The sequence below is a fragment of the Toxotes jaculatrix genome, chromosome 11, assembly GCF_017976425.1.
Source record: "Toxotes jaculatrix isolate fToxJac2 chromosome 11, fToxJac2.pri, whole genome shotgun sequence".
Taxonomy (NCBI): domain Eukaryota; kingdom Metazoa; phylum Chordata; class Actinopteri; family Toxotidae; genus Toxotes; species Toxotes jaculatrix.
The window spans coordinates 10,099,093-10,126,859 of NC_054404.1; the positions used below are offsets into that span (position 1 = coordinate 10,099,093).

The following is a 27,767-nucleotide window of genomic DNA, read 5'->3' on the forward strand; positions in this document are numbered from 1 at the left end:
TTTTAATTTTATGTAAATTTTTTGGGGTGATACAGGGTGTGAGAGCTCTGATGACAGGAATAACAGCACAATGGAATAAAATGTGCAGTGGACCATTGTCCCTTACAATAGATTTGACCTCAGGGAAAATGGCAGAGTCAATGCCTGAACAGTATAATTGATCATAATATGGAGGGGAACTTGGACATTCACAGACATAAATCAGATTAAAATATAGAAGGTATAAATTACTATTATAGCTCGCTTCCTCATTAAAACCTTTATAAGTTGACCTGACATACAACTACATGGGCAGTGTAGCTCCAATAAGGATTAAAAATGTTTCTAAACCTAAATAGCACCAACAGAATAAAGAAACTGGGAGGCAATATTCTTGTTGGTGTGTAGACGGTGGCATTTAAAGGTTAATATTTTACTAGGAAGAAAGAAGATATTGATTGTTGCTCCTATTGTTTCATGTTGGCCGCCTACTTTGATTATTGGGTTGGCAAGACATTTCCTGCAAGCCCCATTCAGCCAAACATTGTTGAGAACAGATCTGTGGCAAAGTACATCTAAAATAAAGAGACAGCAATTCTATGAAACTAAGAGAGACTTTTTTAGAAATCCGTGATTCTATAAATACATACTGCGCTTGGCTTTCTTCAAGCGGAGGCAGGTAGGATTTGTCATATCTGAAAGGACTCCAAAGACAGGTGGTGTCTCTGTTTGGATGCCAGCAAAAATGTCATGGCTGTTTTCTGTCTTCGTCTGCTCTTTAGTGAGTCACTGGCTCTGAATTCAAAAACCTTTTGTGGCCCGTCTAAGAACTGTGACTTTAAAGGTTATTGTATTAGGGAGATGACTCAGTTCCATTGATCAGTACACCAGCATAGTTTTAGATATCAAATACGATTGAGATGGCAGTGCCAGTCGGTCCCCCACTTTGGTCCAGACTGAAATATCTCAACAAATATTCAACTGATTTCCATAAATTTGCGTACAGACAGTGTTGGTGGCCAGAGGATGAATCCTATTGACTTTATGACCACAATACCCGTTAAACTAACTTCCCATTCCCAGCAGGTTCAGCTGTATGAATTAGTAAATGTTAGCATACAAACATACTAAACTAAAATGATGACCATGGTAAAAATTATACCTGTTAAACATCAGTATGTTAACCTTGTCATTGTGAGCATGCTGAGCTGAGCATTTCACAGAGCAGCACAGATCCCATGGAGCAACAGTAAATTGCTACTTAGTGTAATTGTAATGTAATTGTCAGATGTAAGTAGATTTTGCTGATAATACTGCTACACTTTTTTCTTGTGTAAGTAGGATTTAAATGCAGCACTTATAATGGAGTATTCTGACACTGTGATAAGTGTACTTTCACGTAAGTATAGGATCTGAAGACTACTTCCATCCCTGTTCACATTCCTATTGCAAGAAGGACGTCACTTGTGGCCCTTATCAGTAGACTGTAGCGAGAAGTCAGATATGTAAAGAGGCTCACATGTAACTGGCATATTGCAAATGAAATGCAAAACACAGAGGTGGATGGTACAACAATGACCTGAGGTCAAATTCTGGAATTTGGGGAAGTGTTGGATGCTGTGACAAAATAAGGAATCTATAATTCACTGACAACAAATGAAAGAAATTAGAGGCCACATCCTTGATTATTGCACCGCTGTGCCAGCAAGAGCTGTGGATGAAAAAAGGAAAAAGAGGCAGGTGCTGTTTACTGGTCACCCGTATTTTAGGTTGTGAGTAGATTTTAATCTCTCCCTGTGACGAAGGCTGTGAGAATACGATTGTACCACAGGTGACTCGTCATGCTAGGTCACACTGACATGATGAATAGGTTCCTTTTAAGCGCAACAGAGAAAGAGAAAGGAATGATACAAATCTGTTGGAGAAATAATTGTTGAGGGGCTTTGTGATTTCCTCTCTGACAGTGATAGAGGAAAGAATCGCAGTGTAATTGGAAACAGGGCTTTTAATTCAACAGTGGTCATATGCCACTTATATCAAATGTTTGGTTAATTATTTTCCATTTTCAAATCCTTAGGGTAGGCTTTACATATTTGTCTTCAATGAACAGCTAACTCTTTTCTATTCCACCTTGTGTTCCTCTCCCTTTTGTTTCTCTCTCTCGTGTCCCAGCGTGACCCCTGCCTGCAGTTTTCACCCTAACTGTCCCCGGCCTTCACTCGTTTTGCATAAAAAAAACAAATTTTAAAAGCATTAGCCCAGGGGGCAAAGATTTTGTGCCAAGCACAGTCTGTGACTTTTCAATCCACACTGACAAGATGTCTGACTGTGCTACGCCATGTTGACCTCACAGCTCAACGTTGTACATCATTTTCCTAGCAAATGACATGTTCGCTGCCCTGGCAGTGGTGTCACTTCTTATTGAGACTCTGCAGGCTAATCAACATGTTGCCATGGGGCTGACATCATTTATCATGTATCATGGAGCCATATAAAAGACCAGTAAACTACACCATAAGAGATGAGCGCATATGTACAACTTATTTTCCCCCAGTGAGACACTCGACTGATATTCCAGAGAATATCACAGCCTCCCTTTTTAAACAACCTCAGAGTAGTTAGCTTTTGTTGCCGACGCACCTGATAATTAAAGATCAGACAAAACAGGAGCTGTAGAAACAGAATGGATCCTGGCACCAGCTCACTGCTATGATGAGGCCGCCTGCTTGCCCGTAGCTGCCGTAATGAATGTTTGTTGTGTTTTTGTCACATCCGCTGGGCTGTAACTGACATCGGGTCTCCTTTAAAATACTGATGGCAACTGAGACAAAAGCTCTCGTTTCCATGGGGATGAGATTGGTTTTTGATTGGCTGTGTCGTCTGCGAAGACCCGTACAGGTGGCTAATGATGATAATAGCTAGTATAATCACATCCAATTACTATCAAATATTTCACAGACAGTAAAAAAAAAACCCCGCAATTTATTTCATAGTCATCATTCTGCTTAATCGAATCAAACTGTGTATGCTAATACAAATAGCTTGGGTTCTACCTGTCCTTTAGGACCATGTTGCATTAGAAGACAGAGTGTTGACGATGTTAAGAGTAAGCTTGTTAAAGGTGTAACAGAGCCTAATCCTTTGCTTTGAGAATAGAGACTGGGTGATTAGTTTGGATGGCATAAACACACTGAATACTGAGCCAAGGCCTATGAAGAGCACATGATTAGTTTAGTCTAATTTGCAATAAAAATTGATTGGTGATCATTGCATCTGCCAGCTGGAGAATTTTAGAAATTACTCACAGTAAATGGTTGTAAGTAAGTAAGTAAGTGTTGCTAAGCAGAATAAACTTTTAGTTTAATTTAAGGTTACACATGAATTCTGGGAAGTGACTGACCAACAAAATCTTAAGGTTGGCTTTACGTGTAATTATTCTTTTCTCAGTTAATTGACTGATCATTTGGACAAAATGTTGTGAAAATGTGAAAAATGTCCATCACAGTTTCCTAAAACCAAGAGAGATGAAACTTTTGGGCATTTTTTTAAACTAAAAAATTGCTCAAATATAAGTATCAAATATGAAATTTTGCTGCAGATTACTGTTAATTGACCAGTTGATTATTTGACTAATTGTTTCAGCTCTAGTTATATTTGAATATAAATCTTGAGATGGTTAAGTTTAGTTAGTTTGGTGCTGTTAATATAAAAGTAAAAATTTGGCCTGTGCTTCTCTGTTTACACCTAAATACATTTTGGATAAAAAAGTTCAACTGAACAGGTTTATTCTGTTCAACAGCTTTATCATGAAAACAGGGTGTCTCTTCTGACAAAGTTTCCTGCTCCCAGCTTTGCATTTTGATTTGAGTATTCATTTAATATGTGCATGTCTCACCCTGTAAGAGAAACAAATGCATTCAAAGAAAAGAAAAGAAAAAGTCTTGCCAGGAGGCCACAGGCAAACATGATACTGATTCTGAATAATGTATTTTTCAATATTTGTGAGATCTAGCTGTCTGCCCTCACTGTGTATCTTACTAGTTTTACTAATTGTACAGGGAGGACATGAAGAGGAGTGAGGAATGTAAGGAGAGAGTGGTAATGTTACAGTATGAATCAGCTCCAAACCCCTAGTGGTCACAGCACATTGACAGTTTATTTGACAGGCTACCATATTCAGTTCAACTATTGATGCACTGTAGACCATTTTATGCAGGTGGTGGTTCACAGCGTACAAGAATTCACCCTGGATTTGACATTTTCTCAACACAAATTGGATAGAGTCCCAATTATTTTATTTGACCTTCTGTTAGGTAAGGCAAATATAATATTCTTACAAATTTCTCCAAGAAGCCTTGAAGTTTAAGTGAGGCTTAAATGGCATCCTTTAATGGCTGAATATGACAACAAACGAACAATGTGCTGTTTTGAGGCTTACGCTGAACCTTCCCTATTCCTGCTGCTTTTGCTGAGATATACCTCTGAATAACAATGAATAGCAATGTTTACCCACTGTGGCTTGACACCAGTTTCTCTCTGTAAGGGGAGCGCTCGATGGTTTTTGACCTCTTATGATGTGACACTCAAGATGCTTAGTGGGCATGATTATGTGTGAAAGAATCAAACACTGATCTGTTTGCATGTGTCTTTAATGAAATATAAACAGCATTGGGAAATGAGACGCACAAGTGTCTGTTTACATTTCATGGCATATTTTATCCTGAGATAATCCCCTTTAGCTTCAACTAGCACCTTATCACCTCTGAGTTATTAAAATCTGACATGAAAACAGATCTTCAGAGCTATTCAGCAATCACAGTTTTCACTGTTTTCATACTGTATACAAATACTATATAAAACGTATTCGTGATTCAACCTAATAATCATCTTAACTAACTAGCAACCAGCCAAGTGGCTACTTCATGTCAGGATTTAATAGGCGGATTTAAGCCACCAGACTACCAGCTGACCAACTATCCAGCTGGCTGGTTTCCTAAATGATCTCTGAGAGTCAAAATGAATGAATGTCTCTGTCAGAGATTCTGACACTTGTTATGGTTTCAAGGACTCATCCACTCACTGTGCTATAGGCTGGAGCCTTCAGAGACATGCTCTCTGGGCTCAGTGGCCAATGAGGCAGAGTTAAGGGAGATGGGCTCCTCTCTCATCTTAAGCAGAGCTTAGAGATGCAATCAACAGGGGCTACTGAGGGTGACCCAGTGTCATAGGTGTGAAAGGACACAATATATATAAAGCAAATTAGAAGCACTAACTTGCATTACTACTGCTCCTATTACTACTACTCCTACCTAGTCATCACTATAACTACTGCAGCTACTCCTGTTAATAATCTATCGGCTGATCTTTGTAATTATTGAGATATATTCGCATATTAATAAGGTGATATGAAAACACAGAATGCATTGGGCTACAGAAACACGAGTGCACAAACCCTTTGCACTGCATTGTTGCCTGGCAACTTAACTAATGCAGACCTAAAATTGTTGCTGCTGTTGCTGTCAAAGTAGCATCTTGGGAAAAAGGCTCAGCAAAGTAAAATGTTGAGACTCAGAGATTTTGGTTTGATTGGCCCTGGAATATACAGCATGCAAATTGAATTTAGGATAAACGCTTAGTGTGTGTACTCATTTATGTAACCTGGCATGCAAAGCCCTTAATATCACAAGACTAACTCACACTGGTCACACATAGCTGGCCCTCTTCAAGGATATCGGCTCTCATGATAACTCTAATGAGGCTCTCAGTGGAGGTTTATTAAGACGTCATCTATGGAAAAGGTGAGGGGTCTGTAATTGGAATGACATTTAAACACTTTCCCTAGTTATCTCGCATACACATGCCAAAAGGATCTGTCAGGATCAGGTGGAAGCCCTGTATCTGTCCACTTACATGTGGTCGCAACCCCCCACCCCCATCCCCTCTATAATGAAATGCAAAAAAGTGCTGGGATACTAGATTGACAAAGTTGCACGTTATTAAATGAAACTTGTGTGTAATGACATTCTACTGTGGTGAAATGTCATAGAAAGATATATAATAATTTACTTGCCCCTTTGGAAATCTATATACCTACAGTGTGTGTATGTGTAATTCTTTTTATTCACTTGACTGATGATATTGTTGATGGGATATTCAGGCATGGAAAATCAATTATTGTGAAAGAGCTTGCAGAAAAGATTTTCACTTCCTGGCATCATTCGATTTGATTTCTAATTTAAAGCTGGGATTGTAACGGTGAATTAACCAGAGATCAGAGATCAGTGCTACATCAGGAATGGATTTTTTATTTATGAATTGCCGTGAAAAGAGAGGAAAACGTGGGTAAAGAAGTAACAGCAGAAAATAGTTTTCTATATACTACGCCCAGTTAAGCTGGCCTATTGATTTTCAAGAGAAAGTAGGTAAACATTCACCTGCATTTGCTAACATACAACTGCCAAATGATCTGAAATACCTCTATCAAGAAGAATATAACTTCTGCTAATGTGCCATTTATGTGCAAATGGTGTGTATGCGTGTGCTGCAGACTAATAACCTCTCTTACGCTGAGCAGTGCACAATCTGCCCCGAACACCAAGTGAAAATACTCTTTCTCTGGCAAGTGTCTTTTCTTATTTGCTGTAGCTGCCTCTAAGTTGTTCCCTTTGTCACTTTCTCTCTTTCATTCTCTCACTTTCACACACATGCACACACTGGTACAAGTTATCAATTCAAAACGCCCTAACACAAGACCAGAGCCATGCACATTTCCTTCTATCACTCCTCCTCACATTTTACTGACTTTGACCCCAATCTGTCCTCTTGTCACCATCTTTCTCCACTTGCCCATCACTACTTGTTTCCCTCTACTGTCTTATTCCTCTGTTACTCTTTGCCCATCTGCCCATCTTGCCTCATTTTCATTGGTTTTCTCTTTCTATTGTCTTTTCTTTCACTGTCTTTTCCTGCTCTATGATAAGGGTGAGATGGCCTTTGTTTTTTTTTTTTTCCACTGAACCCTAGAATAAGAATTGATCCCCATTTTCAGTCCACAGAGGCCAATGAATACACCTCTGAGCAAGACTTAATGAGTAATTTGTGAATGATCCCTGAGCCTTTATCCCCTTTGTGGCTAACCTCGCCTTTGAGAGTTCCTCATCTGGAAAGCTGTGTGTATGTGTGTGTGTGTGTGACATAAGGGGAGTGGAGAGGGAGTAAAGAAAGGCAGAGATAGATAAAAAAAAAAAAAAAAAGCTCACATGCGTCATATGAGCTGAGCATTATGCAAATTTCTGAAATTCCATTCTTTGCTTTGACTTAATTAGGTATAAAAAGTACTGTATTGTATGCTTGCTGCTGTGTGTTTATCTGTGTGTGTGTGTGTGTGTGGAGGTGGTGGTAATAGACTTGGAGTAATGCTGAGAGTCTGCTGTGACTGGATAAGCTCTGTGTTTGCTGAGGTTCAGACTGAGGATACAAGATAGGGCAGAGTAATCTGCTCTATGCTACAGTAACGGACGAATCCCTCCCTTCTCCAGCACGTGTGCTGTATATAAACACGTGCGATAGCTGCAGAAATAAGAAAATGCCAAGCACACTGGCTCTAAACAACACTGTTACCTGAGGACAGTGAGGCGATGTCCAGCCTTGAAGCTTGATCAGTGCTCTCGGCTTTCATTGTTGTCTTACATACTTAAACGAACCTGAACACAGCGAGCTCAGATAGGTCATTTTCATCAATCACTGTGACTGGAGTCTAGGTTTACAGGTCTTTGAGATAAGGGTTTCTTTTAAATTTCTCTTCTCTCACTGCAGACTTTTTTTTATTTGAGTCTCCTGAGTAAAAATTCATCACTTTGATCCCTTTTTGAACTTTGATTGCCTCTGCCAAATACTCTCAATCCCAGCATGGAAATTCTCATATTTCTTTTGTGCAAAGTACAAATCACTACTATAGGATGACTTTGTGTGTGTATAAGTATATATAGTTTTGATATGTGAGCATGCATATACACACAAATACACACCAGGAAATCATCACTGTTGTATCTTAATTATCTCAGCTCTTCTGAGACTAAGAGAAACAGCTTTGTTTTAAAGCTTTTTTTTGACATTACCAAAAGGATTTTCAAGAGGGTTTCATGAGAAAAGGATGTTTAACAATTCTGAGTCCATCAAGCACCATGTAATCCCTAAACAATCTGAGAAAGTGGAAAGTTAGATATACAAAGTTTTCATCCCCCAATGACAGTACAGAAAATGGGTCCATGTATGGCAATGTGTGTCTGTCAATCCCTCACTCTGATCGTAAAACTGAGAAATCTCAACAACTATTGGATGTATTACCATGAAATATGGCACAGATTTTCATGGTGTCCAGAGGATGAACACCTCAAGTGCCAAACGCAGGTCTTAGCTATACAGTGAAATATCTCAACATCAATTAGATGGTACAAAAAATTAGATATGCATAGTTCCCAGAAGCTGCATCCTAATGACTCTGGTGATCCTCTGACTTTTACTCTTAGCACCATGGACAACTACTGGATGGACAGATATTCATGCCCCCCTCAGAATGAATTGTGATAACTTTACTAACATTAGCATGTCAGCACTTAGTTCAAAACTGTGCCTTAGCACAGCCTAACAGAGCTGCTAGCATGACTGTGCTGTCTGACTGTGTCTTGTTGTGTATATGTATACTTTTATGCATGCAAATATTTGGTGGGTATTTTTGTGTAATTATTTGAGTCCCCAACACTCACGAGACTTACAGTGAATCAACATTTCCATGTAAATGCCTTCTCATGTCTGTGGCGATACAGCCGGCAACTGAAATGAGAGTAGGCTGTGGAAACGAAATGGGCCCATTATTGTAGTGCTTAAGATGCCATATTAATCTGTATTCTGATGCTGAAGCTGTCTAATTAAGTTTGGTCTGCATAAAAGAAAAGCTCCAGTATGTGCACATGGCATGGAGGCTAACCGCTAATTACGACGCTGTGATTTGGTCTGTGAATACAAAATGATCATTTTCACTGCCCCCTGCTCAGGCTATCAATCAGCTTGTCAACACAGGAGCCATAATCGGAGTTTGATAACTAGGAGAGTCGCAGAGATGAAACCAGTCCTACTTTATAATGTTTTAATGAAAACAGAGATAAGAGAAGGGCTCTTTCACTGTCGTGTCTCACCTCATGTCCTTTCACTTCCACTGAATGAAAGTAGTCTTCGCTGTGTGGCTGAAAGGCTCTAAAAGTAGACATATGGTACTACAGTAGGCTCTTGCCGAATCCCTGTCTCTAAGGTAAAAATGATGTAAAAAGGAGGAAACCAGCTGTCCTCTGTATCCCGTCGACAACACGCTGTTTAGTGTCTTTAGGTCTCATAAACCACTTGTGCAAAACTGCAGTGTAATTTTTCACCGTGCAGAAGGCAGGAAGCCTTGCGTGAGGAAGCCTCAGTTAAACTGAAAAAGATGTGAAGTGCTCTCATCTTAAATGATATGACGTTCTGCAGTTCTACCTAGCATCAGGTGTCCTTCCTCGTCTTCCTGTCTTTCTCCCCTGCTGTCCCTCTGCCTCTCTTTTCCTCTCCTCATTTCTCCCGTCTTACATCTCTCACCCCACTTCTCTTTCCCTCTCCCCACTTTTTCTTTTCCCTTTGTTGTTCCTGCAATAAAAATGGCATACATTTAAGAAGACTGACGTCAGCTTGTTTGCTCTCAGATTCAACCTGCAGAGCAGTGCACATGTACAAAACTGTCTGCTCTTGTCAATTTAAAAAGGAATGGTGGCAGCAGTGTTTCTTGACAAGACACAAAAATGAATGTGAACTGAGTGCTGTCGTAAGAGCTGAATGTTGCGCTACACTAGTCAGTCAGCTTTCTGAATCTTAAATTTACTCCCGTGCACTATGTTCAAGAGTTGAAGGAAGTTTTCAGAGGAATTACCTGACGTGCCCCCAACAACCAATGTGATTTCCAGAGGGTCTTGTATCAGGTCTGATCACTTGAATGTTAAAATATTTTGCTATGACTTCTTACAGCACCAGCATTAGTGGATTTCAGCTCCACAGTACATGCACTGCTCCAAAAGTTTGTCAACAGAAAGCTGCTTAACAGCCAAAAAAAACCACATTTTTTGGAGTTGATGTAGACGTGCCACTCTACAGGGAGGGAGGACTCAGGGCCGACATCACATTGTCGTCATGTTTACTCTACTGTCTTTGCTACAAAAAGGAGATCCAGAGGAACCTGTACTATGTACTATACCACAATGTCCTTTCAGACAGCTAGCGGTTGCTCCTGCTGCTGCCTTTGTGCATGAGTGTTGGCAGCAGCAGCAAGGAGAGAATGCGCATGGCTGGTTGTCGCTGGCATCAGAGCTGATGATGGCTGGACAATTTTGAATTTTCCTCTGCAGCTCGCAATCACAACTAAGATAACTAGGAGGGCATTCAGAGAGCACAGACCTCTGCCAAGGCCAGTGTCAAACAACATACACCAGACTTCAGAGAAAAAAAATTCAAAGTTAATGACCTGATCTTCCCCAAATGTAATGGGTTCTTTCCTGGCCCATGCTCCATTCCTCCACCAAGTTTGGTGCAAATCAGCAATCTGTGATCCTGCTGACAAATAAACACACCAACAGACAGACTTGGGTGGAAATATGACCTCTTTGGCAGAGAATGCTGAAATGTGAAGTATTGAGTTTCCTGTACCACAAGCAGTGAATAAACATATAAATTAATACCATATTATTTGTGTCATACTGCTAACCATTCTTTACTTCAGGCTACGACATGCTCAATTTAGCTATATGATGGTGTGATTAAAGTAGGTGGGTAGCAGCAGCCTGTAGTGTATGGTAAAAGTTGTCAGTAGGATTGAGTGTAGCTGTTAGCTATCATGGCAGAGAGGCACCCTGCTGCTGCCCTATCAAAATACAACGCACCAACATTGCCGCATGGCAGGCGCAGCAGTAACCACTCGCTGTCTGAAAATGTATTAGCATTTGTATTCCACAAGTCAAACACAACACATCTTTCAATCAAACTCCATTGCGGGCGCTCTCTCTCCCCGTTTTGGCAGTCACTAGCCATGCATCATCCTGCTGCTTGTATTCTTTCAGCCAGCAGTTATACAAACAGGGATTCCCTGAAACAACAACACCGTGTTTGTTATTGCCAGTGCCAGGGTGAACTTAACACAAGTCTTTCTGAGCCATCCCCACTGATTAATAACGTAGCAGTGTTCTTACTCGCTCTCTCTGCCTCTCTCTTTTCTGTTTGTTCTTGCTTTTGGCTTCAGCTCACATTTGTATTTTCTCAAACTCCGGGGTTGATTTGGTTTTTAAATGGAGAGAAAAATAATGTATGATGCTGCCGCAGAACAACCAGTCCTCATTACTGAATATGGTCACAGTTCTGTGATCATGAGTAATTAATCATTTTTTAAAAATAAAATTAATAAGGGCCACCACTAAATAGCCTCAAGCCCAAACATAAAAGTTTGTAGCCCTCTGAATTGCTTTTCACTGAATGTGAAGTTGAGCGATGCATTCATTTTGATATCTTTTCGTTTTATTTTTCATTTTATGATGTCTGCTTACTGTGTTGATTCATGTGTCTCACTTCATAACTGGGCAGCTCTGAATATTTTTTTTCTGCTGAAAGTGTTTGGGTTTTTTCAGAATCACATTGTGCTCTTTGAAAAACAAGGTGAAAACACTGCTTAGAGCTGATGTATTATCAAAGGCCACCCTTTCAGACCTATTTCAGTCAAACTTTTGAATGAACCTCAATTTAAGATATCTTTCAAGGCACATCTTTAAGAATGAATAAATAAAAAAATAAAAATAAAGAGGAGATAGTGATTTTTAAACCCTAGAATTTTCCTATTTCAGTCCCTGCTGAATAGATCTCCCACTTGACCAAAAGAGCTTTCGGCGTCAGTCTTGTTTTCCCTTGGCTTTTCCTCCACAAAACCATTCAAACTGTCACACACAACCTGACTGTTGTTCTCACAGACATATCATTGCTGACCTGAAGTCCAATGTGTTAACTTGAGCTTGTAAGACCTAAAACCTTCAGTGAAAATGACCCAATTTTTGGCCAGTGGGCACAGGCATGAAACAACAGTCTGCTTGATGTAGTATCAATGTCCCTCCACTGATCTAATGGACAAGAACAGCATTGAGTAATCCGACCCCTGAGCAGTGGCGGAAGAACAAGGCCCATCAGGATGGGATGGTTGGCTGTTATTCTCTATGGGATTGCAACTCCCCCACATCCTGTTTCTTGATGTCCACTCTGTGCTGCTTGAAAAAACATAAAAACTATGAATGAGGAAGAATTAAACAGTATCCGGTGCCTGACCCCTGAGGCTCAGCTTTATTTATAGACAGTCTAATAACCTCAGTGTGAAAACCTCCACGCAGAAGTTAACAGAGGACTTTTAACAGAGAACCTTATGTCACATGCTGTTTGCAGAAGCACAAACAAGACCTGTCACAAAAACTGACTTATCTTTAATCTAATCTGGTTAATTGTAGCCAATTTAATTGTCTAAAAGACAGATTTCTTAAAAGGTGATCATTTTTTCAGATATCCTTGTAGATCACAAAGGACAATTTAAATCACTCCTGTTAGGAGGTTAGCAGGAGCACATTCACGTCGGGTTTTTATCTGTAAAGTCGTCAGGACCAGTGTGAGATAAAGTCAAACCATAAGACAGCAGCTTTTTGATTTGGAATGCAGCCAGAATCACATCTGATCTTGAGCCAGAGGGAAGTCTGCTCAGAGGTCTGTCCTGATGCCCTGCTATGTGGAGCGCACTACTGAGTGCATTCAAATGATCAGCCATTAACACAGCTACACCGCCTCAGGGGAAGGAGACATGCTGTGATATATCAACAGTGAAAACCCTAATGGCGGTTAACATTATACATGTGCTATTTTGGGCATTTTGCATTTCAGTTACTCTGCTTATCACATTTTTAATTTGCCTTTTGACAACACAGCATACAGCTGTTGTTAAATGGCTCAGTGAGATGTAAATGTGCTGCACTTGGATATCTGATCCACTGCACAATGTGAGAGTGTGCATTTGCCAGTGGTGTTGTTATTTGAATAAGATTTGAATAGCACTTGCATATGAGAGGTGAATTCCAAGTGAAATTGCAGTTACTGGAATAAAGCAGTGTGATAAAGCAGGTCTTATTAGACACAAAAATGAAAACTTAGTTGGGCCATGTGTTGGTGTGTGTGGATGAATGGCTGTGAACGTCTGAAAGACACTTTCTCAAAAAAGACCATTTGTGAAATTACAATAATTGAATGAATGGATTACTTAATTTCCTAGTGATTCCCTCACCGTCTGCAGTCAGAGAGCTGTCCAAGACAAGCACTGTGTGTGACTATTCACCTTTCTCAGACTCAGAAAATTAATTACATGGCTTCCCACAGGAAGTTATTAGCATTGTCCATGATCAAGTGTAAAGTTTTTGCTACCTGATGCGTGGCTTTGTCCTTACACGAACCCATCTATGAGACACTGCTGTTATTAAATCACAAGGTGCCCTTCATTGCACTTAATGAAGTTTTGTGTCTTCCATCCTTTCAAATCAGGCGACCATCATTTGTCTAGACACATACTGTGTTTGTATCACTACAGAGACTTTCTTTGTTTGAACCACACCATAGAGTTTCTTCCTCCTGCTCAAACTGAAAGTCCATAGATCAAAGCCTCCCAACAACAGCCAAAATTTGCCGTTGCAATTTTCAAACTGGAAGAACACAGCTGCTGTTGTGAAACCACTGGCAATTTTCTTCTAAACTTTGCATCATCCATTCTCTATCTGTGGATCCAGGCTTAATAGTTCGTTATAAGGGCTCAGGAGTTTGGAGAGGTGGCAAGTCACATCGCCATCTCAACACCCTGCACAGTTCACTAATTAGTCTGGCACATATTTGTTGCCTCAAATTGATTGTTAGTGGCTCTTATCCAGCCTTAAATCCTGTAGTGAATTGAGCTCACTGATTATAATCTTTATATACTTTGTAAGGCCAAACTTACACTACAGAAATGACTACAGTCATACTCTGTATTATGAAACAATTTACAGTTGCTCTTTTAAACAACCATGTTCCCCCTTTCCTGGGAAAACCCCTGAGGTGTACAGAGAGAGATCTGTTTTATGCTTATGGAGACAACAAATTTTTGAAAGGAACAGAAAACAGGAGAAATATAAGAAACGGATTTGAAAGAAACATCTGAAAGAGAGATTTAACAGATTTTTTTGTGAAGTTTTTCAATCAATCTTAGAAACCTCTTATGAATACTTAAGCTGATGATAATGAAAGATGCACAAGCACTGCTTTGTCAGAAATCGAAATGCCACTCTCAGTGGCGAGACATTTCAGTTAGATTTTTTGATCTCCAGCTGTTTCTTCAGAAACAGCAGAAAAAGAGGAGTGTTACGGAAAAGCTCTGACATCAAAGAAAGGCTGTAGTGAAAACAGGAAGAGATTAGACTGCAAGATGGTGACAAATTTAAAGAGTTGATTCTTTCTGCGTACAGCTTTATTCTGGGTGTTAATGGATAATATGTTGTTTACCACAGTTGAAGAAGGTGCACCATAGCTCCTGAAAGGTGGAAAAAACTACGTACTAAGTGGAAACAAGAATTAGTCCTGAAACATGGCGTCTTTAGAGGCTTTTTGTCAAAAGGGTTCACTGCCCTTCACTAACAACATAACGTGTCAGACCGTTTCCTCTGTGGATGACTCGCTTGCTCTTATCTTGCCATGTTTCATCAGCTGCCTGGAGCCGACTTTAGCTGCTTTCTCTGGGTTTTTGCTCTCTGTGAATCAGAATTACGCTCCTGCTGGAATGCTGAGTTTTCAGGAAAGCATACATTGTTGATGAGGCTTGTCTAAACACAGTGGCAGCAGACAACACCCCCTCAGTCACAGGGGAAAAGAGCCTTGTACTCTCTTAAAAAATAAAAATATGGATTAACTTGCTTTAAACTGGGATTATGCTGTAACATATACATTTTCAATTACATTTACATTTTCACCAAAATGAGTCTGTATATGCAGTTTTGTTAAATGTGGATTGTGATTGACTCCTTTCCCATTGCCAGTAAATGAGTTTGCCTTTCTGTTTTTTCCTTGCCAATGTTGCATCTTGCAATGTAGCATAAAAACAACAAAATCATCATTGCACATTGTTCCCATAGACTTAAAAAAAAAAAAAAAAAAAACATTTCCAGGCTATTTCGGTGCCAAGGTCCGGAACTTCGACAGACAGACATCCTAGCATTGTACCGGAAAATCGGCATAAATTAGCATGTCCACCTGGGTGTCATGTTTTATCACTGCCGATTCGAGCTGGAACTGATAAATACCCATGACTACTGCCGAGTCATTTCAGAGAGAATGAATGCTGATTGTACTCTTTTCCGCTGAAGACAAAAGCCTGATATTAGTGTTTTTTTTGTCCAGTGTGAGAGTGGCTATACTTACTAGGAACCGATGTCAAACTACAACATAAAGTAATTATAGAAGAAGTAGTCAGAAAACAAAAATCAGTTTAATCCTGGAGACCGTGTAAATAAACCAATGTGGAACAATTTGGACTTATCAATGTACATGGACAATGACGAGATGGGTAGTGATATTTGTTGCCTTGGAGAGAAATTAAATTTTCACATACGGTATATTGATTTAACAGTCCTTACCTAAAGGCACATCATACTGTGTTTGTGAGTTATGAAGTGTTAAGCTTTTTCCCATGTTGGTGCTGCTGCATTGCCATGGCAGAAGCCAGTAGCCCTTGGAAAATCCACATTGCAAAATAATCTTATTTTTTTCTAGCCCAGTGAGTCAAGAGCAGTCTGGCTGGGTACCCCCCAAAATGAAGCAAAAGCCCCCAGACACCTATCATCAACTCAATTTCATCACTGAAACTTTGTTTGCTGCACATACTGAACATAGCAGAGGACTCACACACTTGAATAATCAGGTAGGAAAATAAATGTGAAAATTGAATGGATTTACGCCTAATAGCATACCTGTATTTCTGTGCATGTTTCAGACGGGAAGGTGGAGGTGACGAAGGAGAGCCTGAAGCTCTGCACCATGGGGCCAGGAAAGGTGTTTGGAGAGCTGGCTATTCTCTACAACTGCACCAGGACTGCCACTGTCAAGAGTGAGTCTCCACAGATACCTGGAAAAACATCCAAAGTGCTCGCATGAGTCTATGTTGAATGTCCACACGTTCCCCCAGGTGACAGTTAATGTCACCTGTACACACATACACACATCCACTGAAATCTCCTGCCTTGGCATAGCGGATTAGGGGTCTTTTTTTCCCTCTAAGTTATCAATCCTGCTGTGACACAGAGAGAAGAATCACACTGTCACTGTATGAATAAGTGCCTGGAACACAGCAATAGCACTGTTACTTGGTCATGATGAAAAACCACCCATCATCAGTCCACATTTTCCCAACACTCCAGTTAAGTGTCTTGTGAAACACCCAGTGACCTGAATGTCGAGGTTTGCTGCCTCTGCTCTTTCATGTATCAAAGCCCCAGCAATGAAGGCTGCATAGTGGGTGAGTAGGTGGTCTATCAGACTGCCAATCTGAATAGTCAGCCTAATAGACTAAGGAGAAGAGACTGACAAAGAACAGTACAGATGGTGGACCATGCACATTTGAGAACTACTGTGTTATGAGAGTGTGTCAAGATGAGAAATGTGTGTTAGAGTGATGCAGGAAACAGGAAAAAGCTAGAAATGTGTTTTTGGGTGGAATAATAAATAGACAAAAGGTGAGATGAGATAAGATGAGGTCTGGTGGCTGAAAGTGTACACATAAAAGCAGTTCAAATTAAAATAAATGAATGTAGGTCAGTGTTTGAGCAAGCGCTCCAGCTGGCACTAAAGAACATACTATATCATAATTCTGTACAATCAGTATTGACCTAGTAAATAATTCCACACACTGTGAGCTTTTTTTTGCTGTTTTGGGGTGAAAATCTATGTGTGACCCAGGATATGAATGAATGCATGAAGGGCAGGGGGTCCACTGGGCCTGTAGTTGAGGGCGAGGAGGCGTGAGCTGGAAGAAACGGGGTTGACGGTGGTGGCAGCGAGGTTGCACACCCCTTGCTGACCCCTTTCATGTCCCATGATGCCCTGCCACTGACCAGCCAACCTGACGGAACTCCCAGCCCCCGTTGCTACGGCAACAGGTGCCCACAGGGAGATAAGCCAACTCTTTTCCCCCTCCCACTGGCGACAGAGTGTCTGTCTTTTGCTCTTGTATATTCTTTTGCTCACCGGACTGTATTTCCCACCACAGTCTTTATAAGCATACGTCAGTGCTTTGCTTTGCTGGTGAGGTGGCTGCTCAATAAAAACTCTGCATGGAACAAGTGATGTAATTGTCTACATGGGCAGAAGTATGTTTACAGTCTAACAGGGTCACTGGCACTGTCTCTGAGGGTGCCTGTCTCTGTTTTAACGTATGTCTCTACACAAGAATGTACCAGGAAATTCAGCTGCCACATTGGCTCCAAAGGAAATCCAGCAACTACATGATGAGTGTGCATGTGGGTTCAGCTTCCAATCAACCAATTTAATTTGATGTGTGTGTGGAACCCTGTAGGAGGATATTTCCTCAGTGTAATTTCAATTTACATTGCATGGTCTCCTAGGTCATATGCATGAGTAATTACATCTTGGCAGAATTTAGATTATGAACCTGCTAATGTGGACTCAGAGGAGCTCATCCATAAGACTGTGTATAGTCTCCCTGTCCAACCTGTGACTGCAAAGCTAACTCACAATATAATGACATTATCGCTAACTGTGATAATGAAGAGATTACTGAGTCTGTCACCTATTAAGAAAACTTACAGAAACAATTAAGAGCCATTATGTTCAACGACTCATTTAGAGAAAATGTGTGCCGTTATGATTTGAACACAGCCAGACCAATCAAGAACTCAAGGGTTTGTGTTTAGGTGGTGAATACAGTGATGACATTTTCAGTATTTCTTTTGGTTCAAGAACTGTGGAGCAGCATGCAATGTTTTGTGTTACTTCACAATAAAACAGGCACAAATGTTTAAAATCTGACTTTCCTTCAAGTTAGCACAAAAAAAATAGGTTTAATTAGTTCCAGTGAGAGTAAAATGAGCTTGAGTTTCAGCAGCTATTAGTCTTAAAGCAATGATGTTTGTGAATATATTTTCGCCCATTTACTTTAAACCACATTGACTTGATTGCATTTACTTTAAATTAGGGTCAACCATTTCCAAAGCGTACTACAGAGTTCTAGACTTTTCACTGTGCCTTTCCTAACTCCCAGACATCATTTGGTTTCTATTCATGTCAGAAAATTATGAAAATCCCATACTTGAAACTGGCTTGATTTTGGTAATTCATCACAGTGAGCTCTGTGTCTGGTGGCTTTACAACAAGGGGATAACATGACTGGGACAACAGTAAAAGCAGACGTAATGTTCACTGTGATAAATTATCTATCACCCACACGTTTGTCAAACTGGTATGAATAGAAAGAAATGGCCGTCTGAACAAAAGGAAAAACTCAATTTGGAAAATGGATGGCAGTAATGGAACAAGCAGTATCTTTGATTTATAGTAACATTTCTAAAATATGCACAATCACTGCTATAGTTAAATTAACAGCACACAAACAGAAAAAACAGTAAAGCAAATAAATAAAGCACTAGATCAATAATGCGTTTCACTCCTGAAGATTTCTTTTTTTAAAAAAGAAGAAAAAATGAAAAGCAAACTATATTGGACCATTTTGTGCAGAAAAGTGTTTTGATTGGGAACGTGCAAGCATTTGTTCAATTACACAATTTTATGTGGATGTATTGCAGGGATTAGACAAAATTGCAAGCTCTCCCAAATAATACAAGGATTAGTTGAATTTGTAAATAATTCTTGCATTTGCATGATTGCAAATTGCTTGAGGAATTGACAAGGATATTCCTCTTCCATCATTCCCCCTCCTTTTCATCCTCTAGGTGATTGCATGTGTGAGCACTTGCTTGCACTCTCCCAACAGAAAAGGATCCCTCTACAGCAAGTTTGCCCTAACATGAGCTTTTCAAGTAGCACTTACTCCCAGGCTGTGTAGTGCCCCCAACAAGCTTCACCAATCAATATGTTGCATTTAGTTTCAGGACACAGACACTTAAATGTAGAATTATGGCCACAGTCGGGGTATGGCCCTGCTAGTCTGCTGGCTAGAAAATGAGGTGGGATGTTACATGCAGCCTGAGAGAAAAATGTTGCCCGGGACTCAGTTTACAAAAACGTCCCCTTGCCATCAAATCCATATCACATTATTTTCACATGACAACAATCGGGAAGATGCTGGCCAAAGAGAAGAGAGGAAGAAAAGGGTAGGAGTGGGAGACAAAAGGGAGAGGTGATAAATACAGGACAGCAGTGACAACAAAATGAGGGAGACACCTCAAGGGAAGTGAGACAAAATTGGTATTTTTTTTTGTCTGCCGATAGACAAGAGAGAGGGACAGTGGACTTCAACGAAAAAATATTCTTTTATAGCATTCAAATGTCACTGTTTCATGAAGACCTGACAGCATAACAGAATCCAGTTCAGGAACATGTGGCATTAAGCTGTGCAGCAAATTACAGCAGTAAGTGTCAAGGCACCACAGGACAACAGTGGGAAAGAGATCATTTGAAACAATTCTGTTGTTATGGCTTGGTCAATTTCTCAAAAATGCCCACTCAAGCTATGGAATCCATAGCTCCAGGATATAACTCAATAACAAGACAGCAACTAACAATTACTTTCATGATCAATTAATCTGTCAGTTATTTTACCGATTAATTGTTTGGCATAAACTTGCCTGCTCTCAGTATTAACCTATCACAAGCTGATGCTGTTTGAGGTCCTTTAATTAAATATCCTACTATGGAAACAGAGACCTTTCATGAAAAAGCTTAGCTTAAGATACACCTATTGGCTTTTTTTCCCCAAAAACAAAACAAGTGAAAGAAATAGAGTGGGCCTTGAGTTAAGACTTCTTTGTCAAACTACTGTATCCACGGTCAAGAATGAACTAATACATTCAAACACAGACCTTTTTGCTATTAGCAAATTAAATTAAAACATTTAAAAACAAATTTCTAGCTTTAGTGATATGACATTTGATACCACAACATGGCATGCTCACTCACACACAAAAGCACTGGGAATCCTGACGTTGTTTTGGTCCAGTCATCTCTTGGGGAGTGAGGTCACTGCCAGTCACTACTAACACAATCAGCGAGACTGATTATCTGTGTGCGCCATCTTAATGACAGTGGTGGAAAAAGCAGTCTCAGACGTCACTGCAGAAACTCAGCTGTGCTCTCAGCTGGGATCACATCAAATGCACATGAACGCTTTGGAATATGACAAGATTATAATATTTTCTGAATACTCACAATGTCATAATTCATTTTGAGAAGTACCAGGCCACACAGAACATTTAAAAAAGATCTAGGTGCAGTGGGGGGGGGGGGGGGTGGGGGGGAGGGGGGGGGGGGGGGCAGTGTGCATTTGAAAGGAAATTCTATCTAGTTCAAGTGTACTGCCTGTGTGCTTTCATCAAGCAGGCGCACACGCACACGCACACGCACACGCGCAAGCACACACACATTCAGTCTCTGTAACTCACTTTCATGATGATCAATGTCCATCATGGGGTGGCCAATTTTTTTTTTTTTCACACGTCTTCCCTTTCACACTCCCATGCACATTTGAGAATTAGGTTTCAGCTGTTTAAAGGAGCGCAGGTGTGCAGGTACTGGGAAAAAACAAGGATGGCTATGAAAATGGTTATATTAAATTGACTGGAAACTAAATGACTGGGGATTAAAAACTGAGAACTGCTGCCTGAAAAGTGAAAGAACAATTGATTTTCTCTATCTTTTGGATGATCACAGTGACTTGTGATGGGCAGAACTAAAAGCTTAATTTATCATTTAGGGCCTGGAGGTCATTCCATTAATGCACAGCTGGGTGAAGATGATACACAATAATTGTTTTAGGTAGTTTTTTTAACTCATCACTGGAATTATTAAGAACAATATACTGTATCTGGACATATGTTGTGCAGTGAATCCCACCCAGGTTAATGTGTATTGTCCGTAGTTCAAATGTGAAAATGCCTTTAAATAACACCAAAATAAAACCCTTTCAAAGAACACAACTGACATGAGATGAGATGAGGTGTCAATGAAGGGCCGTGAGGGTACATCTGACTAAAAACATTAGGACTGATGTGCATTGATGTGCTGTATGTGTGTGATGCATAAATGTATTAGATGCATATTAATTCCAACCAATCTATACATTTACATTATATACAGAGCATCAGATATCCATTTCAACATGACATTTCCTTTCCCCCAGTGATCCCCATTATTTGACATTTATGCTTTATCTCTCCCTGCTAACATGGGCCTGAGATACAAAGGACGAGACAAACCTTAATTAATATGATGGAGGAAGGTTTTCATTTCCCACATATTGCAGCCATCCAAGCTATGACTGAATCTCTACTTTAAGATTAATGGTTCTACTTTCATGAAGGTGCATGTCGGGTACTGCGACTTTGCATCATGCACCACTGACTCATGAATATGGTGTGTATTATATATTACAGGCCTTTTTTCTTCTCCTTCTGGCTATTGTTTTTCCACGACATGGGGCTGAAGGTTAACATACTGAAAGTTGGGACCTTCTGAAAGCTCCTTTAAACCCATATAGACAGCACAGACATTCATGACTTCGTACTTCCTATGGCACACACCCTCTTGTCTAAATTTTGACAGGTGCCAGTTTAGAGAAACTGTCTCACTTCAGCATGCTCCACAGCTGAAACCTGACAGCAAGCAGAGGGCTTAGGTTTAGCGATGCTTGGGCATAAGTATTCATACGCATACATATACACATGCAAACACACACACGCAAACACACATATTACTAAAATAGCACTTCATGTCATGGTATCACAGAAAGAAAATTAAGTCACAGCAGCAGCATTGTTCTGGAGACTTCTGAGAATGACCCTTGGAACAGAGTGATAGCCCAGCTGTATAAAAACACTTCCTTCCGCTGGGAATGAGCAAATAGTCGTCCCTCTAATCAGTCTTAGAGAGGAAAATGTGCATGTGACTGTGTGTAAATGTGTGAGTGCAAGTGTGTAGTACAATACATCTGCTCAGTCTCAGGAATCACCCTGTCCACAGTGAGTGAATCTTGTTTTGGCAGAAAGAGATAAGTTACAGATTCAGCTCCTTGGAGAACCAGGCACCAAGTTAAACATTATGACCGGTGCGGAAGGTGGCTGAGACTGGTGGCTTTTGGTTGTGTTTAAATAATAAATCATGTTGCTTGTAAGACTGTCAGTGTACCCTGCAAGTCCCTTACTTTCAGGCCACTTTGTGTGAGTAAATGTCTTACATCTCTTCTATAATTATTTCCCTGACTGCTCTATTCTTGTGTCTGTGATATATCTATGCATTGCAAAGTAATGCAAACTACCTACACAACATTCTTGCTGTGTTTTAACAATTTTCACATTTGATTTATGTGATAATGATCTGTGAGATCACCTCTATCCCTTCTTTGACCCAGCAGTGTGATTCCATGACATCAGTGCTGTGTCTTGGCCTCTTCTCACTCTCACGTACTGCACTCATGTTGGATCTGGTGCAGAATACCGAGCACCAACTATTTGCCAGCAGAGAGAAACAACAGCAATTTATACAATATGGTTTCACTATGATTAAAATCAAATGAACACAGGCTGGAAAAGCACCCTAACAAAAGTCATTATAACTGCGCTTGTTGAAAGCCAGCATGAGTACTTTCAGTTTGCACTTCAAATATGGCAGATTTCTATAACTTCAGCTGAGTGTTAAAAAACTGACACACAGCGATGAGCCCTCCACTAGGCTAAGATTTTTGCATGTTAATGTTGGAAATATGTTGGAGTGAGTGAGTAATTAGCAACTGTTAGCAGCTACATTAGCTACATTTCATATTAAAGCAAACAACGTCCTCTTGCCCATGACATAAGGCGAGCATAAGCATTACCATGCAGAAACACTTAGCAGCGGTTAGCGCCCCTCCTGTTCCTGTTCTCGAAGAAAATTTATAAGGTGGATATAAGCGCTACTCTGTTTTCTTTTGTCAGTTACACAGGTTTTCTAGAAGAATGAGCCATAAATGCCGCCACATATGGAGGCACAGCAGGGTGCCGTGGTTTCTGCTACCTGGGGGACAGTGCCATTCTAACTACCTGTATCTAAGAGCTCAAAGATAAAGATAAAATGAAGGTAAAAGACATCAGTTAAAGTACAAGCAGAGAACAGTAAGTGTTTCTGCAATGTTAGCACCAGTGTGTACCTCTCATGTAGTCATCGTTTTTAGATTTTAGATCTTATGATACAGTCCTAGTCACAGACATAAGCCTGCCTCATATAAGGAAAAAAGATAAAGAGCACTTATGGCCTTTTATCAGCTTATCTATGATGGCTTTAATCTCATTCAGTATTTGTTTATGTTGTATAGTAACACATTTCTTTTTTTCTTGCTCTTTTCCATTGCTTATTCCTATTAAATCATGGAAAACAGTAGGTACTGAAATTGGGCATATAATACTTACACTAATAGTATCTGTATACAAAAACAGGGCTATGTAGCTGTAATATATAAAAATCTGTATATACATATAAGAAATTTGAAATTTGGTACAGGCAGACCATCTTAATATCTAGTAGCAAATCTTACTTATACTTAAATATTTGTATATAATGTACATCATGGAGATTTAAAAATGCTGCATCTTTTTAAGGAAGCAAAGAATTAGATTTCTTGTTGTGAACCCAGGTTGGTTGTGTGTGGACCTGAGGACCATCATTAGGCAGGGCTGGGCTGTGAGAAGCTGGAAATAAGGGCTCTCAGAACTAGGAAAAGTAGATAGAGCACTCTTAACAAGGAAAACAGAGGGACCATCTACTGTACTACTGTGTTTTTGACCAATCTTAGGATATCCACAATAGCTAGAGGTACAACCAAGAGCAGGGAAATGAAAGACTGAAAAGGCAAACATGCAAATGCATCAAAAGATAAACATGCAAATAAGAGAAAAGCTAAATGGACTGTACAGTTTATGTAGGCATGGCACAATGGAATGCAGACAAGTAATTACACAAGCAGAGAAATGGAGATAACACAACTATCTGAAAATGCACTTTGGGCACAAAATTGCCCAAAATTACAAAAGATTGTTCAAAAAAAAAAAAAAAGGCATCTCATTTTCTGTGATTGACATGCCCATAATGATGCTCAGATATTTTGTTGAATTTAAAGCACCATCAATGTCCTTTAAACACCTTGTGCTGGTGTGTACAGAGGTACAACTGCATTGCCATGGGATTAAAGATTTCATTGGATAACTGAAGAAAATACAGATACAGAGAGACAGAGAGAAGAAGACAGAAAGAATAGCTTTGGTAGACAGAATTCCAGTGGGACTGAGTGGGGGAAAATCTTCTCTGTTTCCATGGCTGCCATGGTAACACTGTTGCCAGAGTGCAGCAAGAAATGTGGTGGTAAAATGGTGATGGTGGCAGGGTAGCCCTCACCCAGCTGTTTGAAGTCACGCTCATTGTGCTGGTCGCGACACGTATTTTTATCTGATGCCTCTGTCTATAGCTTGACAACTTGTGGCTTATTTCAGTTGGATGAAGGCATTTGAATTATTATGTGATTTTGTGTGTGTGTGTGCTTGTGTTAATGGTTTTCCCAGTGTGTATGTGTGCATGTGTGTGTGTGCTTGAACTGAGGGCCCCTGCTGCTATTGTTGTCCTGATTCTCAGTTGGAGTGCAGGTGTGAGCCCGGAGCGAGGGGCTCTAGACGGCTTGAAAGGTTAAAACACACAGAGAGCATCAACCTCAGACAGCAGCGATATACAGTCAGTCAGTCAATTAGAAAACAGCCCTGGAGGCGGAGCTTTAAACAACTACTTTTCTGGACATTTTTTATACTAGTCTCTTGAGACAATATAGACAGGCTAATAATCTGACCATGAATTTTGCTCAGGGGTACTGTCAGGTAACTGAGGACAGCTCTGCAATGAAGGATTACTTTTCTCATCGTTCTTCCTTTTTATGCTTTATTAAGGGGAGATTTGCATTGCTTGCCTTTTTTTTAACACATTTTTTTTAACATGGCACAGGAAACTTTGTGGAGCTACTTCTCTTAGCAGTTCTCTGAATCAGGTCCTACTTGCCTGGAATCTTATACCCCAATTACACTCAGTCAGTTCATGCATCTTGGGCAGAATGAATAACAATCTGATCTTTAAAATAAAATCATGCAAATTAAACTGAGAAATATTCAGGATTCAGGTGCTCAAACCACCTCCCCAGACACATTCTAGTCACATGTTGAGTTGGTGTAAATGTCTAGTATAACATCACTAAGCTCTCTGATACAGCCCCTCCGAGGTCTTTCCCCTGTAATAATGACAGGTAACATTACACTGAAATTACACTTGTCATCAGAAGGTGCACTGAACTGTCTAACGTGCTGTTGTAGCTTTACCAGATCCCTGATCAGTTAAACCACTAAATGATCTATATAGGTCAGAGAGGGGCACGAAGGAGATCCTGAGAAGACGATAAAACATTTATCTTGCATGTAGTTCTGTTACAATTCATTTGTGTTAGTTTGTGGATAGTTATCAGTTAGCTAGCTGCTAACTGTTGCTTGTAGTGACTGCCGTTGAAGTGCAGTTGAAGTTATTTTTCTTTTTGCCCTTTTTGGCAGCCATAAAACAGCTTCAGGTGAATTATCACCACTCTCTGAAACAGAGTAGGGCCAAACCGGATGTGCATGCAGCCTGGAGAAATATGGATTGCAATCAGCTTTGTAACCTGCCCAACAAAGACACATACAATATGTGTGACTGAGTGTATAAGAAAATGTCTTGAGTCTCACCTGGATTTTACCTGGATATGAGACACTTGAAAGGACAAGCATAAATGGAGCCTTGGATAGTTTCATGTTGCTTGAGAGGAACATGAAAGCTAATCCTTCACAGCACAAACTGGATCATGTATGACTCACACCCTTGGCTATTTTATGGACTTCACTGATATTATGAACTCGATCTGTCTATGGAAAAGTAATTCTATTAGCGAGCTGTTTCTCACACAGCTTAGTAAAAGTATCCCTGTAGAATCAAAGCTGATAAATGTGGAACAAAACACGTCACAGATTTAAATCTGGGATTTAGTTTGATTTTCCCAGTGCAAAAATCAGATCGATGTGGTCCAGCCATTTGTAGCCAAAATTGCTGAATTCACTGATACTGAGCTAATCTGAGAGACAAGGTGGGACTGACTTTTCATCCAAGGAGGACTGATCGTTGTTTCTTAACTGAACAGTGGAAAAAACACCCCATACAAAACTTCTGATGGCTAGCAGAGAGTGCAAGGATATGGCTAGAAGAGGACAATACATGCTCTAGCAGCTTATAGGTGCCATCTTGCCCACAATGTTCCTGGTGTACCTGCTTTCTTAAATTTTGTCCTGCCGGATTCTGCTGACTGTAGACGCAGTGATGAGGCTCTGATAGTTGGGCACCACAGAAATACAATTAAAGGAATTGTCTAGGAAGCAATGAAATTTCAGTTAAATTTCTATTAGTTAACTTTCACCCTTTCAAAACCAAGCTTAATTTCATGCCCCACGAGAAGTGGATGATAGTGAATGAACTTTTATAGAACTTTTACACTATAAGTCCTCTGCCCCATAATGTGTATACCGAAAAAGGGGGTGGCCTTTGAAGTTTTTAAGATTAGATATAATCTAGAGTTAGACTAAAGCTGTTAAGGTTAGGGTAATCAGTACAGTAACAAGAAAACTAGATTCACAAAATTATAACCTGTGTAATTAGTTACATTGTCCCTCATGCCAGGAGAACCCCTATTGCCTAGAAATTGTATTCTTATACTGCTAATTTGTTTTGCCAAAACATGTCAGGAAGAAATGCATTTGCTGCCTGGATTATGTTACGCTTATAAGACTTGGAGAAGTGAAAGACATAATCTCAGGGTCGCTCACTGGTTTGATTAATGTTTGTGTCGTTATACATCGTTTCCCCCTATAATGAACAGTTTCTCCATGGATTTCACAGAAACTGAGCTGAATGTAGGTCTCCCGCAGAGTAAAGAGGCCTCTTGTCAGAATAATTGCGGTTTCTTTAAAAGAACACGAGTGGCATACACACACATATACAATGACTGTGTGCACACATGCTGGCATGCGCTCACTCAGTCACTCACACAGAGACACAGAAACATGAATTTATCACATTCTGGCAAAGCAGAGGGGGGAATTATCACTCTGGCTTAGCTCTGTATTTCTGGGTGCAGAGATGTGATGTTTTTGTCTCAGTGGGTTGCAAAGCATCAGCTTTGACTGACAGAGGACCTTATGAAATTCAACAGTGACACAGCAAGTCATTCTTTCTTGTTGTCAGAAATGAATACAGAAAATACTCTTATGTTTGCAGTAATTTTAGTGTAGACACTATAGTTAACACACTGAGCAGGATATTAAGACAAAAAAACAGTTGAAAATGTGGGACACAAGGTTTTAAGTTCTCAGTATATTTAACTACTTGCCAAATCAATCATTTGAAAG

The 27,767-nt window shown here is 40.1% G+C and overlaps 1 protein-coding gene across 2 annotated transcripts in view; it reads left to right on the forward strand.

Moving 5' to 3' along the window:
• LOC121189779 (cGMP-dependent protein kinase 1-like) overlaps positions 1–27,767 on the forward strand; it is a 74,904-nt gene that overhangs the window by 10,335 nt on the left and 36,802 nt on the right. For both annotated transcript variants that reach the window (XM_041050227.1, XM_041050226.1), the window contains exon 3: positions 16,082–16,195. In XM_041050227.1, coding sequence (XP_040906161.1) covers positions 16,082–16,195 — 114 coding nt within the window. The remainder of the gene's footprint in view (positions 1–16,081; positions 16,196–27,767) is intronic.